Genomic DNA, 15487 nt, shown 5'->3' on the forward strand with positions numbered 1-15487 from the left:
TTTAAATGGGTAGTAACTGCAGGGTCCTTATTCTTAAACAAACGTGAGTTTTGGTGAAAAATACATGTTTAAACACGTTTAAAAAGTGATCACTGACTCTCCTGAGAGACAGCAGCATTTTTTCAATGGGGATCAAGAAAAAAAAAATCTAATCTTACATAATCTCATCAGTGTGATCATGTAGTCGTACAAGCTCTGTGAGTGTGCTTGTGTCTGTGTGTGTGCCAACCTGCTCCTCATGCAGCACCACTTGTCCATCCAGAGGACTCCCAAGTGCAGCGACGGTCACAAAGGGCTGCCAGACGCCACTGATGGTCCTGGGGAAGACGTCGTAAAGCTCCACACACTGAATTGTCTCCCCGTGCTCCTTCATGGAGTACAGGGCCACTGGGTTACACGTGGCCACGTACAGAACATCTGCAAAACAACAGCAGAGGGAATGTGGGATTGTGATAAACTCTGTAATGTATGTCTGTCTCTATTTAGCTATTTCACTAGGTAGGTCTCTTGGGGATTATATAAAAGTCACATATGAATGGCTGAATGCAATTATATTATTGATTTCAGTTTAACATTCTGTTGCCAGTAGCAACCCCCTACTGATACCTAGCAGATAGTTTAAGCGACAGATCTGTGACTGTAAACATATTGACAGGAATCTTGTATCCACTCTCCAAATGCCTTTGTTGGACAATTATCTGTATAAACTATTCTTGCAGGTATTTTGTGACACTTTAGATATTAAATGTTATTTTCTGTGATAATCAGTGTATTACTGATCACACTAGCTCAGAGTTTCTGCAGGTTTCAATTAAGACTAAGGTTAAATTTAAGACCTTTTTAAGACCATTATGAAGCAAATCAAGACCTATTGTATGTCCATACTGGCAAAAAAGTGTTAAAGATATGAAGAAAATTGGTATTGCTTCCATCAGTTTCATTTTGTAGTTGTTTCAGCATGATCAATACAAATTTTAAACACATTTAAAAGAGACTGAAAAATGCAGCTTTATACAAGTAACGTTCACTTCATCCATAACCTGTCAAAATCATGTGTAAGACACCCTGCTAGCTGTTTTACCAACTGTCTAAAACTTACTGTAAGTAGTAAAACATTCATTTACTTTTGGGTTAGGGGGATAATTTGCTTCGTCTTGGCCTGTAAGACAATATAACATATTTGGCAGTGAGTCTATACATTTTTGAGGGGGATTTTCTTGTTACCGTACTAATCTTATTTCAATTACCTTTAGTACAACAAAGGGGTCAGCAACCCAAAAAAAAATTTAATTTCAGGAACCACAAAAGATATTTGAGCCATAGGCCAGAGATATACTTGCGTTTGACTGCGTATTCACTTGCACATAATGGCTGCCTCGCATATTCTGCAACAGCTTGGAGTGTTGGTTGTTCATGTGCTCAGAAATTGACGTGATGCAAAGGTGTGGTTACAAAGAAAGTATTTTTCCAGCTTTCTAAAGTGAATTTCCCGACGCAGATCAAACATACCGGTAAGCCGGCAGCGTTGGTGTTTTAGCCAACACTGCTTTCACAGTTCCACAACTGTATCCAGTGAAAAGACATCCATTGTCTTTAACCTTTATTGGAAGTGTGTTTATCTCTCTGCATAGCTGTGCACCTACACACATAGTGAGGGCACAAGACCTAATGTCAGTGAAATGTCTGTCTATGTAAGGGGTTTCCAGTCTGAGAATGTGGGCCTCAGTGTTATTTGAACCCATAGACATTCAACAATTGAGCCAAGATAGCCTAGTATTGCTGTTTGGAATACCTCCAGACTATACTGGATACAGAAAAAAGTTCTGTCCTGAAGCATTATTTGTTTCTGACTCTGGGAAAGAGGGAAAAACTGTAAAAATCCCTAAGACTACTGTATCTCTGAACTCTCTCTTTAACCAAATCACATTCACATGTGGGCTCATCTATGTGATCTCCTTTTGAGAAGTAATAAGTAATGTAATATTTTTTCACTTCCATTCACTGAGCCTCCTCTGAAACTGTTGGAGCCCCCCTGGGGAGGCCCGCCTCTGCTCTATTTGTCTTTAGATCTTATATCATTCCTTTGTTATATACTTCATCCACTGGATCCTCTAATATAGCCCTAAATGAACACAGAACCTGAGACCGGAGACTGTATTGTATGACAGTGTTGATAGTGTTTGTGTGTGAGTGTATACCATCTTTGGTGGTGACATCGCAGATGATGTTGACTTCATTCATGGGAATCTGCCAGTGGGCTTTCTCCTCACTGAAACTCAAGGCCCTGCTTTCTTGTCTGTTGCAGGGGTAACCCTGAACACGTAGAAACACAGGGCCCTGGAAACACAAGACACACATTAATGCTAGTGCACACACACTCACACAAAGTATGAAACACTGCTGAACACAGCTGCAACTGCCGGGGGTGCAGAAAAGGCCGTCTAACCAAACTGACACTACACATGAAACTGTACATCGTTTTAAGATGAAAGGCAAAGATCATATATCTCCACTGCCACCCCCTTCTAAGTTGTTGTGGTTGCTGACTGACAGCTCTTTTGGTCAGTTTAAACTCATGCCAGTCAAAACGGATCTCAAAGGATTTCTACTTGCTTGTAATGATAAAGTTCAAGGACTTTTTAAGGACTCTTAGAGGACAAATTATTTCAAAATTAAAGGCAAATAAGTCATGTCGATGTTCACATACAGTATACCACTAAAAAAAAAAAAAAAAAAAAAAAAAAAAAAAAAAAAAAAAAAAAAAAAAAAAAAAAAAAAAAAAAAAAAAAAAAAAAAAAAAAAAAAAAAAAAAAATTATAATAAAAAAAAAAAAAGGGGGGGGGGGGGAAGGGGGAAGGGGGGGGGGGAAAGAAAAAACCCCCCCCCGGTGGGGGGTGGGGGGGGGGGGGGGGGGGGGGGGGGGGGTTGGGGTTGGGGGGGGGGGGGGGGGGGGGGGGGGGGGGGGGGGGGGGGGGGGGGGGGGGGGGGGGGGGGGGGGGGGGGGGGGGGGGGGGGGGGTTGGGGGGGGGGGGGGGGGGGGGGGGGTGGGGGGGGGGGGGGGGGGGGGGGGGGGGGGGGGGGGGGGGGGGGGGGGGGGGGGGGGGGGGGGGGGGGGGGGGTTGGGTGTGGGTTTTTTTTTTTTTTTTTTTTTTTTTTTTGGTTTGGGGTTGGGGGGGTGGGGGGGGGGGGGGGGGGGGGGGGGGGGTGGGGGGGGGGGGGGGGGGGGGGGGGGGGGGGGGGGGGGGGGGGGGGGGGGGGGGGGGGGGGGGGGGGGGGGGGGGGGTTTTTTTGGTTTTGTTTTGGTGGTTTTGTGGGGTGGGTGGGGGGGGGGGGGGGGGGGGGGGGGGGGGGGGGGGGGGGGGGGGGGGGGGGGGGGGGGGTGGGGGTGGGTGGGGGGGGGGGGGGGGTTTTTGGGGGGATGTGTGTTTTTTATTTGTTTTGGTTTTTGTGGTTTTTGGGGGGGGGGGGGGGGGGGGGGGGGGGGGGGGGGGGGGGGGGGGGGGGGGGGGGGGGGGGGGGGGGGGGGTGAAGGGGGGGGTAGGGGGGAAGGGGGGGGGGGGGGGGGGGGGGGGGGGGGGGGGGGGGGGGGGGGGGGGGGGGGGGGGGGGGGGGGGGGGAGGGGGAGGAAAGAAGGGGGGGGGGGGGGGGGGGGGGGGGGGGGGGGGGGGGGGGGGGGGGGTTGTTATGGTTGATGTGGTGGGGGGTTTTGGGGGGGGAAGTTTGGGGGGGGGGGGGGGGGGGGGGGGGGGGGGGGGGGGGGGGGGGGGGGGGGGGGGGGGGGGGGGGGGGGTGGGGGGGGGGGGGGGGGGGGGGGGGGGGGGGGGGGGGGGGGGGGGGGGGGGGGGGGGGGGGGGGGGGGGGGGGTTGGTTGGTTTTTTTGGGGGGGGTTTTTTGGGGGGGGGGGGGGGGGAAAGGGAGTTTTTGGGGGGGGTTTGGGTTGGGGGTTATTTTTGGGGGGGGGGGAGGTTAAGGGGGGGGGGGGGGGGGGGTTTGGTTTTTGGGGGGGGGGGGGGGGGGGGAAATTTTTGGGGGGGGGGGGGGGGGCGGGGTGGGGGGAGGGGTTGTGTTTTTTGTGATGATTTCGGCTAATCCAGTACAGTATGATTTAAAGACTTGAATTCTTTATCTCAATTAGATGGCAGTAGAAATGGAAAGTTAAGGTTAGGTATGTGCTGAAAAACAACACGATTTTTAAAAAAAAATTCTAATAAAATGAAAAAAGATATTTAAAAAAAACCATTGACCATTACTAGCTATTTCTAAAAGCGAAATTTTGTGGTATCTCACTTTAAAACTGGATGAAAACTGTGGCAGCAGTAGCTCAGCGTGTAGGGACTTGGCTTGGTAACTGGAGTGTCGTCGGTTCAAATCCCAGACCACAATATGGAGTGTGGACTGGTAGCTGGTGCCAGTTTCACCTCCTGTGCACTGCCGAGGTGCCCTTGAGCAAGGCCCAAGTGAAACCCAAAGAAACTGCTCATGGGTGCGCTACCGTGGCGAGCCCAGCTCTCTCCCTGTTCGCATGTCCACAAGTGCACATTACAGCCTGTGTGTGTGTGCGTGTGTGTGTGTGTGTGTAAGAATAAAAAAGAGTGAAAAAAAGAATTTCCCCAATATGGGATCAATAAAGTATATATATTATGAATACAGTGTAAGCAAAATGTCGTTTTGAGAAAATGGCCACTGAATGTTTAGGTATCAAATGTTGAATTCATGATTACGCCAAATAAAATATTGTGGAAATTCACTCAAAAAAAACCCCTTGGCATAGAGTGATAGATAAGAAGAAAGTGTATCAAGCTTGGCCCAGCAGTCCAAATGTATGAATGGTATCATGGGTGAACTCTCAGATGATGCTCAAACTCAGAGATTCTGCTCGGCTAAATCTAAGTATTTTGAGGACCTCTTCATTGCTCAGTAAATCCAAGCACTGTCATGTCTTGAATATTATTTTCTTAATTTAAGCACTTTTAAGTATTTTTAAGACTTGTGGCAATTTCCATAGAAACTTCTCAACTGCTGCTGTAGTATAATCTACTTCTCAGTGGTGCTTCCATATGATCAGCATAGCAGGCATGACTGCCCAAGAAAGAAGCAGTGTATTTTAGCAAAATAATATAGTTTCTAGAAATGTTGTCCTACTTTTTATGTGCTGTAAAATCCACGCTAATAGAATCTGACTCCAGTTCAACCTGACCACAACCACTTTAAACCTATAGTGTGTGAGGGTGATTCTGGTCACATTACTATTTAAGCACAGAGATGTGGAGATGGGAAATGTGGGGGAACACACTGTTATTTGCTGCTAGTGAACTGTCAAGACTGTCTATATGAGAGTGTGTGTGAATACCTTTATGTCTATGAGGTGTGTCTCAGTTGGACAGAGCAGTTTGCGGCGAGCGTTGACACCTTGGTTTATTGTCCAGTACCCTGTCATCTTGACCTCCGGCAGGGGCAACCTAGAGATGGAAGGTCACAACTGATGACAACTGCCTGGTGACGCCTAATAAAAATGTGAATTCCTGAGATATAACTAATACTATTAATGAGGTAAGACTTTATATTAGGGAACACAATTGCACCATTAACTAGTTGCTTATTAGCATGCATATTAGTCATTATTAAGCACTTTTAATGTGTTATTGTGCATGACCATATTCTACAAACACTAGGCCATTAACTAATAGTTTCCCTCAATAACTTCCTATTAACTGCTTATTGATAGTAAGGAAGTTGTTGTGCATCTTAATGTGTTTTGCTCAGTATGGGCCCTATAAGGTGGCAGTACCACAAGAATACTCATTCTCCCTTAATGTAACCTTAAATCAACTACCTTTCACCACTAGCGCAAAGCATCTTTTTCACAGATTATCTGTCTCAATGTCGTACCATCAGCATATAGTAAAGTTTCAGCAAATATGACAAAAAATATTTTTATAAAAATGACCTTGTGCAGCTTTAAGATCATAATTCATATACAACAACTCCCTTACTTACGATCAATAAGCAGTAATTAGAAGGTTATTGAGGAAAAACTTAATTAAAGTTATTGGACTAGTAGTTGTAGAATATGGTCATGCAGAATTGGGCATTAATAAGTGCATTATAAGGACTCAAACAGCCAATGTGCTACTAATATGGATGCCAATAAGCAACTAGCTAATGGTGAATATATGTGTACCTTAAAATAAAGTGTTACTAGTAATAATAAAAAGAAATTGTGATAAATGAATGGCATATGTTTTTGTATGTTTGAGTTTTTGACGGTGCACCTTGGCAAACATGCTGCTGTGTTCTAATTTTCCATTTTAGAAAATTATGGGTTTTGCTGTCACCATTTTGCATCCCCAGTTACTGTAAGTTAACTCATCTCATGAGAGGTCCGCCACTAAATGACGGGTACAGCCAATATATGCGGGACAGCGTCTGTTTGTGTGTTTTAGCCCCTACTACTAGTCCCGGCTTGTTGTGTCTGGCAAGATGTTCATTGGTCTTCCCATGAATCACAGCTGGATCGTGGCCACGGTCTTATTGGCTGCAGGTGGGGTAAAAGATAGAAAGGACAGAAATTCCGAGGGGGATAAACGGGTTGGAGGATGGACAGGCCTCTAACCATACATATTTCTATCAATAGAGAAGCAAAGAGATACATAGGAAAAAAATGTTTCCTGTTTTCTATGTCCAAAATTAGATATGAAGGGACAGACTATTTGCTTTTATGTTTATATGAGATGTTGGGATATAAACTGTCCAAGATGGGCTATAAATAACAAAAACAAAGTCATTCACTCAGCCTGGATGATGGAATAACAGACATAATCAAACACATAATTTATACAATCAGTTTTGATTGTTCAAGGAAAATACTTGTTTCTGCCCTGCGCTCTTCTCAATACTCTACTTGAGAGATTCATGAAACTGAATTTCTGGACGTTATAAGTCTAAATAAAAGCACAGGAGACAGGAGAAACAAATATTTTCCTTTATTTAAAAGACAAAGCTGTACATAATGAGACAATGTAATGTTATCTTCCCCTTCTGGGAAAGGTGAGGTAATGTGAGTGATCTATAGACAGCCATTCATTTAACACTTCAGGAAGCAGAGAGGAGACTTCATGGAAGCCTCAAAATCCAGTCACAGGGCTGAAGACAACAATGTCTTGCCCATTTCAAGCGTTTCAGGATTTCATTTCATAAAGTAACAAATCCTCTAAAATTGGAAATTGATGTCTTACAGGTACTTCCGCAAAAAGGGAGTTTCAAAATTGTTCCACCTAGAACTTCTGGCCTCTATGAAAACACTTTCTGCTGACAAGCTTCTGGGAAAGTTCTGAGACAGTAAAAACAGTAATATCAAGAACAAATCCACTTCAGAGGAGCAATTTTGGAACCTTTTGGAGGGTTAAAAAGTGATAAAAAATAATGTGTTTTGTTAGCCTTGATTTCTAAAATATAGATTGTAATTTGTGTTAATTTTATCTTCACTATTCTACAACATAATGACATGGGGTAAAAATCAAGGCTATTAAAACTGTAATTAAGGATTAAAAAAAACATCTGTCATCTGTTAAGATAATGCTGAGAACCATAAGCATCTTTAACTGCTGGTACATTTCAAATATCTATCTAGAGTATGTTGACTTAGGAGTTAACCCAATTAACTAGAACACTATGATAGATTTCAATTTGGAACCCAGAGAAAGAACTCCACTTGGCAAGAAAAATGGTTCTCCAATGGGGACTGCAGGAGAACACAAAAAAGGGTTGTACTTTTACATTATCAGTCACTGTCGGGTGTCCTCTCTGAAGTAGTGTTGCAACTAACGATTAATTTTATTATCCATTAATCTGCTGATTATTTTCACCATTAATCAATTAATTGCTCAGTCTTTAAAATGTCAACATTTTTTGAAAAAGGCTCATCACAATATCCCAGAGCCCAAAGTGTCTTTAAATGGCTTCTTTTGTCCAACCAACAGTCCAATCACTATCATACACGATAAAGAAAAGCAGCAAATCTTTACATTAAAAGCTGCAGTAGGTAACTTGATTTACTGAAACTTTTATCCTATTCTGACAGTAGAACATGAGACAGATAATCTGTGAAGAAATCAGCTTCCAACTATAAGAAGCTGGAACCAGCAAATGTTTGATATTTTTTGCTTGACTGAAACAATTAATCGATTATCAAAATAGCTGGCAACAAATTTTCTTTTAATCATTTCGTGAACTAATAGTTTCAGCTCTGCTCTGAAAGTACAGTAAGGACACCTTAGCATGCTCTAAAAACTCTGAAAACTTTTAGCCTAGCTGTGGTGGCCCACTGGTGAGGGTTCTCAATCTCTTCATTTTAATGAGATTTATCGCATAGCCAGGTATGCTATCAAGTAATGCCCATTTATCATCCATCGCCCTACTCTAACCCTTTTCTGACTGTGCGTGTGCGTGGTTTTTCCTTTAGTGTCTTGTGCTCCTGATGCCTTACTCCTTAGCCAGTGTGACAGAGCTGGGCTTGGCTCCGATGGGAATCCCGTGCTTGTGCAGTGCCTCGATCAGAACCTCTCGCGTGTCTTTGTTGTATGAGTCAAAGTCGAAGACGTTTCGCACCACGTTGGCCAAACCCTCATCTGGGAATTTCTGTTGGGAGGCAGGAGAGAGGGAAAAGGTAGGGAAGAGGAAGTTAAGAGAGTAGAGAGGGGTGGAAGTAGGAGACAGTCATTGGCGAAAAAATGGACAAGAAAGGGGGGGGTGAAGGTGAAAAGGATAGAGGGAGGATAGTGTGAGCAATGAAAGGGAGATTAAAAAAAGGATATTAGAGCAGGGAGGGTGGCAAGTAGAAGGAAGAATAAGGAAAAATAGAGAAGATAGGGTGAAGAGGGGAGAAGGAACGACAGTTAATATGATTTACAAGTCTTCAACAGAGGTCAATGCAGGGACGGAGTCTGGAATGAGACTATCTGGAAGATAACTCATCTCTAGACTCTGAACATAACACTGACAGATGAGTGCAAAGAGAAGACGTTTTTCTCCTGCTGACGCTCAGCATTAGTTATTGTGTTTGTGATATAATTAGAGAGATACAAGTTCTTTTGCCTCAATAAATGTTCTGTATTGTACAGTAACTATGGTGATACTTTGGTAAAGAGGCAATAAAGGGTGACACACAGAGAGAGGGGGAGACTGGAAGCAAAAGCAGAGACAGACGCTACACTTGTTGCAAAATGTTGGGAAACATTATCCAGATGACTGTAGGTAGATACATGTATGTCTCAATGTCACGAAATACACCAAATAAACTGTCAATAGGATATCTTTTACTGTCTGGAGATGAAAATAAATACAGAACACTCATGTTCTATTATATTGACACACCTACAGATCGGGCAAGATATTACTGTAAAATATGGCAGACAGATTATTCACAAGCAACCATTTAGAGCACCCAAACCAACTTTTTGATGATCCTGCTGTTTCAATTCCGATATCAGAAATTCCTCCACATGTTGTTAAGGCGAGGGGTCGCGGCTGCAGAGCATGCAGGAGGAGGAGGACTCGTCCGTAATGATGACAGCTTTTGTGTTGATATTAATACTGTGACTCTCAAACTGACAACGAACCACAAAACTATAACTGTGATTTTAAAATTGATTAATGTAGGCTGATATTGACTGGCAGACAATCTATATGAAAACAAATCGATCAACTGCAGAGTGGAAAGCTAACAGATAAGTAGAGTAGGCTGAGTAATTGTTTCTTTTTATCTATTACCTGAAGGCTACATGCCACTGCTGTTGTTTGTAAAGTTCAATTGTTTATAATAAATGAGTGTATGTTGAAGAACATAGAATTTATTGTTTTGTTTTTGTTTTTTACCGTGGTATCAAATCACTGGCATCAACTAGTACATTTCTGGTATCCAATTTCTGGTACCCATCTCTGCTCAGCAAAATGAGTTATATAAGAACTTTGTCTAAATAATATATTCTGAAATTGGCAAGGTTTTGGTTTAAACAACTATCTGATGAAAGAAGAGGCAAACAGGATGATTATAATGATGATTTGATACCAGCGTTCAATACTCGCTGTTAAATTTTACACCAGAAAACAACAAAGGTTCAATATCCACCCCTCTGGTGCACATCAATATAACTGATAGAAAATGAACATAACATGATCACAACAGCTGCTTCACTTTAAAAACACTGTCTACAGTCTTGATGGGAGTAATCTTGCATTTTAATGTCTGTATACACTTTTAAAGACACAATGCTTGTAATGACTTAACAGCCCTGGATTCTGAGGCATTATTAGGAGGGACTTTCTGACCTACATATTACAATGTATTTACACTGTTAAGCCTGTAAATTGCTGCACAATCAATAATCTTGACTGGTTACAAGTAAAACATAGATTGAATTTAAAGAGCATCGGGCTGTATCGATGTGATTCTCGGTTACCACAGAAGCCCAATTGTGACCAAATGCGAAAAGGTAATTAGACCCTACAACAGGCCATTGCCTCAGAAAAAGCAATTTAGACTCGGACTAAATTATCCCATATCTGTCCCGCTCCAGTAGATGTCAATGGCGGTGGTGACTGATGACAGAACAGGGTGGCCAGTGGGGAAATCAAACATTAGGGCTTGTCCCTGTGCACTGAATTATTGATCGTCACTAATGCAAGCTGGAATCTTAATTCTCCTCCTCTCTAAGCCCTCCTCTTCTGCTCCCTTGCTGTTATTTCTCCTCCTGTCTGGACTAAATACTGGGGACAGGGGAACGTGACAACCCTGATCATTAAATGCAAATGCAGCATGTGTGTATACTGCTGGAATAAAAGAATGGACAAGCTGTTTATTACTGAAACAATCAAACCACAATGGCAATAAAAGCAATACAACTGAATAAAACCTGTGGTAACCATGGCAACAATGCAATCTGCTAATCATTTAAGGATGTTAAACTGTGTCTTGAGGGGATTTTTTTTTTTTTTTTTCAAGAATCACTTGGCTACCAACTCTAAATTGGGATAAATAAATTGTTTCCCATTGATGTCTGTTCGGTAATATCATACAGATTGAATACAAGGGTCACATTCAGCATGAAATATGTTACTTTGAGGATATCAGACTTCCAAAGGACGTGAAAATTACTCAGATGTGCCAAGTTGGTGGAAATTTGTGAATAATGAGGGAAGTAGAGGGACGAATGGTGAAATGGGTGGGTGGAAGGACAGAAAAGCAGAGACAATGGGGGGGGGTACTTTATAATGTAAATGGAATTCAGATAGTAAATTTACAGACAGATAATATCTATTTTATATAACATGTAACCCTATCCTCAGATTTATTCTGTTTACCTATGCTCAATGTGTTTCTCTGTGCCTGCATCTCCCTGCCTCTCTTAAATTTACTTTTCTTCACAGAAATGAACCAAATGCTGAGACACAGGCCTACTGTGTATATTTTTTCTTACACGCCCTAAAATCACAAATGCCTCACAACCGCACCATAAACCTTTGTGGGCGTCCCGACCCACAGGTTGGGAAACACTGCTTTAAACTACCATGCCATTTCTTTTTGTCTTTTTTGATTTACAGAAACCTTTACAGTGTTGGAAACTGTTGGAAATGTTCAACATTCAGACATTCATTACACCCACTTCACACAGTGATTGGCCAGATGTGTGGAGAAAGTAAGCAGGGGTTGAACTTGTCTCTCAATCTTTTTTTTTTCTCCATTCTTTATACAAATATTTCTTTCTGTTGTTTTTGTGAGTGAGAACACTACCTATGCCTTCCAGGAGTAATACATTATTATGCTTTAGGGACGCGATGATATATGATTTTATTGTGACATAAACAGGATATCGTGGTGAATTTGCATTATTGGGAGTGACTTGAACAAGCTAGATAGCTCATTAATATACAGTTCTATCTCGATTTCCTGATTCCTTTTGAACAAGGGGACGAGGGGGAACTGATGTGTAGATGTGTACTACTGTGTGTCCATAACTAAAGAATGACAAAATGTAAGGTAAAGTGATTCCAGTATGTTTTTGTGGAATTTTAAGCATTTTAAGCACATTTCATGATTATTGTAATAATATTGTGAATCACAGTTATTTTGGCCAGGATAATAATGACATGAGATTTTCCTATCATCCCATCTCGCCCTGTTCTATGATGGCTGGCTTTTCTCCCTTCCTTCAAGTTTGGCCATTCAGAACAGCTGCAACTGCCCATGTTTGCCTTCCATTGTAGTTTAAATTCTAGCATTACCAGGGCCAGTGCGAAAACTCCCTCTGAGATCTACAGATTATATGGCCATTCTTTCTTAACAGCATATGTCGAGGTGTGTGCGTGAGTCCATGTGTGCGTGTTCTTGTTGGTCTGGGCTGAGGCGGGAGCACAGTCTTTGTCACAGCTGTGTTGTTAGAACACTCTTGCATTATTAAAGCATCCAGCATGAATTACTGATCAAAAACAGTCTGAGACCAAACCTGAGATAATACAGCAAAAGCACTGTTGAGGGATACATATCGTCGATCTTCTTACCTGGAGGTGTTTGACAATGTTGACCACCTCTCGGGTGGAATAGGGGTAGGTGATGGTGCCCTGGTCGGCCATAGACCTAAGCTCTCCAAAGGCAGCCACCAACTTCTGCAGAGTAGCATCGGGAACATCAGGGCCGTACTGTTTAAGCATTGCCAGCTCCGCCTGGGGCTTTGGATTGTCCACAGCATGGCAGCTAAAAATATCACCTGTTCAGATGACGATAACTAGTCAGTAGTGATAGGTGCTCAGGTTATAACCCTAACCTAGAAGAAGTTACAGTCTAAGCTGCGTCACCTGCAGTTAACCCTAACCCTAACCCTTTAACCTGCAGATGTAGACCTGCTGATGAGCACCATCTACAACAGTGGTTCCCATCCTTTTTCTGTAAGGAGCCCTTTTCTATCACTGAGTAAACTGACATATTTTATAGATATTTCATATTATATTCAATGCATAACAATAACAGTAGAGAACAACTGATAAACTGTACAATAACCCAAACAGTGAACACAATAAATGCCGGAAGATTGTGTAAAACCAGTGATTTGGATTTATTTTGAGCAAATTATTTCCTGTGAATATTGATCAGAGATGAGTTTTACTGATATTGTCAGGAATGTTTTATATAATTCTGTCTGTATTATAATTTCTTCATTTTTAACAATCATATACACTTAATTTGGCTTCTTTTTTTAAATATTCTGTGGTTTTTTTTATTGTTCTATTAGATCTTTGGTCGTTTTAACTGTGTACTAATGCAGGAAGAGGGTGTTTATCAGAGAGTGAAGGTCTGTAAATATAGCTTCTGTTCAAGCCTTCACCGTGCCCTTTGCGGTGAGATTTTTTATCTTTATATCTTAAACTATTTAATGTAGTTTTCTTCATAGAAATAAATGAAATGCTGAGATCATGAATGACTCTCAAATTCCAGGCTTCAGTGAGTATACTTATCGGTTGAACGTCTAAAGAGATCCTGCTTGGAGCCCCCTGGAGGACTAGGGGTTCAAGGTGCCAACCGTGAGCTGCACTGTCCACGGTTTGAGACTGCTCAGGGACCTTTGTCGCATGCCACTCCCCATCTCTACATTCCCCCAATTTCTGCTATCTCTACGGTTTCCTGAAACAGGCCCCTCTTCTGTGGATATCTAACAACCACATTTAGTACTTAGTGGACCCATAAAAACATCAGATAATCTCTTTTTCCCTTGATACAGAAGGGCAGAGAACAATTAGATCAGATCATTTAATAGGAGCCACCTCAGTCCCAATTTCTTTTCCAAATTTATCTGAGCAGCTAAGTTTTTAAATATACTGTAGAGTTTGTTATGAAATAAAACATTACTGGTCCTCTGCTGCACGTTGTAGGTCTTGTGTGCATGCGTGTGTACCTAGAGCTCCAAAAAAGTCATTTCCCAGGAAAGGAAAACCAGGTCGATTAGCCAGCACGAGCATCCTGAAGTCCGGGTGCATGACTATGGTGTTGGGCCTCCCCTCAGCTTCACGTGGATCTTTGGAGGAGACACAGTGCCAGTTAGCACATGGACTGACCAGCAAACAAACACACCACAACGGGCACTCTCACTCACACCGTTCCTGCATCTGTTGATTCGTGTGACTGAACACCTCTACTGTTCTCACAGCATCGGGAGATTTGTCAAGGTTGTGTTTACATTCCTCAGGGAAGAATGGAGAAGCTGTCAGCAACTAGTGTGACTGCGTGGGACTGCTTGGAAAATCTACAGTTTACAATCCAGCATAATCCAGAATCTACTGGTACCTGTCCATAAAGGCTTTTATCCTAAGCCTCCATTAGTTGCCTGCATCTGATGTTTTACTCCTGTTTGGCTTCTGGGACATCCAATCCTCATCTCATCCATTTAATGGTCCTACTTCTATCTGCACGCTGTATCTGGGACATGTCTGTTGTCAAGGTGTTAAACCCTGCATGAGTGTGTAAATGCATGTACCTGAGATAATTCTGCGTCCGTCAGCCAGAATCATCTCCCCGCTCTCAACTAGGGTTTTAAGGATGCAGGTGACGTTAGTGGGAGCTTTGTCGGCCTCGTCGATCACTAATATGTGACCCAGTTTCACTGCCTTCACCTGCAAACACACACAGAAAAAACTGTAGTATAAAAGGTATTTCAGAACTTTTTTAGAACTTCATGAGAAACAGCTGGCAGACAATCCAACAATCATCAACTAATCGATCAGTTGACCATTTGTTGAATAGCATATACTTGGTTTGGAAAATCATTGCAACATCAACCCTTAGGAAATAGTTTTTTTCAAATATATTTTGGGGCTTTTTATGCCTTTATTTTCATAGGAAAGGTGAAGATAGATGGGAGCAAAGGGCTGTGGGCCAGAACTGAACCTGGGCCACTGTGGCAATGACCCAGTCAACATTGGGGCGCCCTCCACCATGTGCCCCAGTTACAAGGTTTCTATACATTGTACGGCTCTATATCTTGAACTCAATAAAAATATAAATAAGTATTCTGCATGAGTTAATAGGAGGAAACAACATGCACATTAGAAAGACTGTTATAGTTGTTAGGTGTGACCTCTTTGGCAATCTGTCTGATCATCTGACTGTCACACTTCTGTATAAGGAAGAACTCAGCAACTCACTCGGTGAGTACAATGTCATTATAACTAACAAATGGCCACAACTATGTAAATAAATTACAGTTCTATCAAACTGAAATTTCCTGTTAAAGGCCCTACACACCCACTATCCAGCCACACAGGTGTATTCACTTATTTTGCCTAATTAGACCTCATCTCAGGACAATGTACACTTGCACCATGAAGGTATTAATAGAACTGGACTATGCGTTCCAAGTAGGGCTGTGTATTGGCAAGAATCTGGTGATATGATACATGCCACATTACAGGGGTTACGATTCAATATACTGCGATACTGTAA

At 42.4% G+C, this 15487-nt stretch overlaps 1 protein-coding gene and 1 long non-coding RNA gene across 3 annotated transcripts in view; both read right to left on the reverse strand.

Annotated features, from left to right (window-relative positions):
• LOC127365400 (uncharacterized) overlaps positions 1-15487 on the reverse strand; it is a 177316-nt gene that overhangs the window by 53400 nt on the left and 108429 nt on the right. The gene's annotated exons all lie outside the window — the stretch shown is intronic.
• Positions 1-15487, reverse strand: part of vwa8 (von Willebrand factor A domain containing 8) — an 86900-nt gene that overhangs the window by 38414 nt on the left and 32999 nt on the right. The window contains exons 23-29 of the mRNA XM_051403176.1: positions 14523-14658; positions 13944-14063; positions 12556-12761; positions 8486-8637; positions 5351-5459; positions 2199-2337; positions 230-417 (exon numbers count right to left, since the gene is read on the reverse strand). Of these exons, the coding sequence (XP_051259136.1) occupies positions 230-417; positions 2199-2337; positions 5351-5459; positions 8486-8637; positions 12556-12761; positions 13944-14063; positions 14523-14658 (1050 nt within the window). The remainder of the gene's footprint in view (positions 1-229; positions 418-2198; positions 2338-5350; positions 5460-8485; positions 8638-12555; positions 12762-13943; positions 14064-14522; positions 14659-15487) is intronic.

The sequence above is a fragment of the Dicentrarchus labrax genome, unplaced genomic scaffold, assembly GCF_905237075.1.
Source record: "Dicentrarchus labrax unplaced genomic scaffold, dlabrax2021, whole genome shotgun sequence".
NCBI lineage: Eukaryota > Metazoa > Chordata > Actinopteri > Moronidae > Dicentrarchus > Dicentrarchus labrax.